This window comes from Aplysia californica, unplaced genomic scaffold (genome assembly GCF_000002075.1).
Source record: "Aplysia californica isolate F4 #8 unplaced genomic scaffold, AplCal3.0 scaffold00013, whole genome shotgun sequence".
Classification (NCBI taxonomy): Eukaryota; Metazoa; Mollusca; class Gastropoda; order Aplysiida; family Aplysiidae; genus Aplysia; species Aplysia californica.
In genome coordinates, this window is record NW_004797283.1 from 1,294,626 (window position 1) to 1,296,334 (window position 1,709).

Below are 1,709 nucleotides of genomic sequence, written 5' to 3' on the forward strand. Positions count from 1 at the left end.
ATTATAACGATGGGTCTTTCAAATGAAATTGACTAAATGTTACCACATATATATATATATTGAAATGGCACTTGTAAATCACTCACAATTGTTTGGTTGCTATTTCTTTTCCCCTCTTTGTTTCCAGTGTTCAGATCCCTATGTTCGGGACGGTGTGGAGTTTGTAACTCTTCATGTCAAAGGGCAGAGCTTCATGCTACATCAGATTCGCAAAATGATAGGTGAGAGAAGGAGTGTGTAGGTCTGGAGGAGAAGGAGGGTTGAAAAAAGAGGACAGAGAGAGAGAGGAGAGAGAGCAAAATGTGAAGTGTGCTGACAAAATGAATTTCTTCTCTGATTTTAGCCCTATCGAAATAGACAGGTCAAATTGATAGGTGGAGTTTGAACATTTTATAAGTATGAAATAACAAAAGACATGTCATCAACTGAAAATCTAAAAATTTGAACCCAGTGTCGATTTTTGGGTGATGTATTTATTTGTGGATTGGGAGAAGTAACTCATTTTGTCGGCAGGCCTCACAAATGGTCTTTACAGTATAAACATTAGGCTTAATTAATGCTGTAAATAAGTGGGATGAATTTCTTCTTGTAAGGTCAGTGAGATTCTCATTGTCGACTTATGTACTGTTTGTCCAGTGTGCAAACTTATCTCTTGTTCTCATCTGTATGTGAGCTATTTGTAAGTACATTGTAGGATGTATTTTGACAATGTTATTGTTATTTTCTAACCACTATAGTAGTTGTTTTTTTTTGGGGGGGGGGGGGTTTAACAGAGCTGCATGATTTATAATGACCTTAAGCTTCCCTAGTGTGTGTGTGCTGTATTCTCTGTTGTAAATGTTACTGGACTTCCATAAACATTTTGTTGTTGGCATTTTGTAAAAATAAATAAATAAATAAACCACATAACAGTAGAATTTTCAAAAAGAGAAACATGCAGGCGAATTGTGTGAATAGCTTCTTTTTTTTCTTTTTTTTTTTGCAATGTGTATGTGCTAGACCCCTATAAATTTTAAGACAGTCTTGTTGGGTTTTTGTAAACATTGTATGGATTTTTTTGTGTGTGTGTGTGCAAATTCTTTTTTGGTTCTTTCATAGTGTGGGTGGTTGGCGGGTGCTCTGGTGTGAATTGCTCCTTGTTATCAAATATCTATCATCCTTTATCTCTCCTTCTTTTTTTGTCTTTGTTACTCTTTTGTAACACCTCTAATCTGGGACACTTATGTGACCTAATTGCAGGGATAAAACTGATCAGTCCAAAAATAACTGAATTTTTCGCAGGCTGTACTGATTTGGAAAAACATGCTTATTCAATTGTAGATTAGTACACATAGTAGAATGACTCGCCATTGAAAGTAGATAGACAGGCATCAGGGAAGGGAGGGTGATGTGTTTGATTCTCACTTAAGGAAAATGACGGAGCAAAACAAAATTGAGGATTTACGTAAATTTAAGGAAAATTTCCATCCCTGTAATTGCGTTGCAAGTGCCATAAAATGCTTACTACAACTAAAACAAAATAGTTCTTTCCTAGTCCGCTCAGCTTGATGTTGATTTTTTTCCCTCAGGTATCACTATTGCCATAGTGCGTGGCTACTGTGGAGAAAATGTGATAGACAAGTGCTGGGGGCCAGTGCAGGTGGGCAGATTGGAGATTTTATGGTCATGGTCATATATATATGACTCATCGTTTTCCTGTTGGGGGGGGG

General features: G+C 36.9%; 1 protein-coding gene across 2 annotated transcripts in view; it reads left to right on the top strand.

Moving 5' to 3' along the window:
• The window catches only part of LOC101849511 (tRNA pseudouridine synthase A), a 24,672-nt gene that overhangs the window by 13,955 nt on the left and 9,008 nt on the right, over positions 1-1,709 (top strand). For both annotated transcript variants that reach the window (XM_013084539.2, XM_005090148.3), the window contains exons 11-12: positions 128-221; positions 1,569-1,639. In XM_013084539.2, coding sequence (XP_012939993.1) covers positions 128-221; positions 1,569-1,639 — 165 coding nt within the window. The remainder of the gene's footprint in view (positions 1-127; positions 222-1,568; positions 1,640-1,709) is intronic.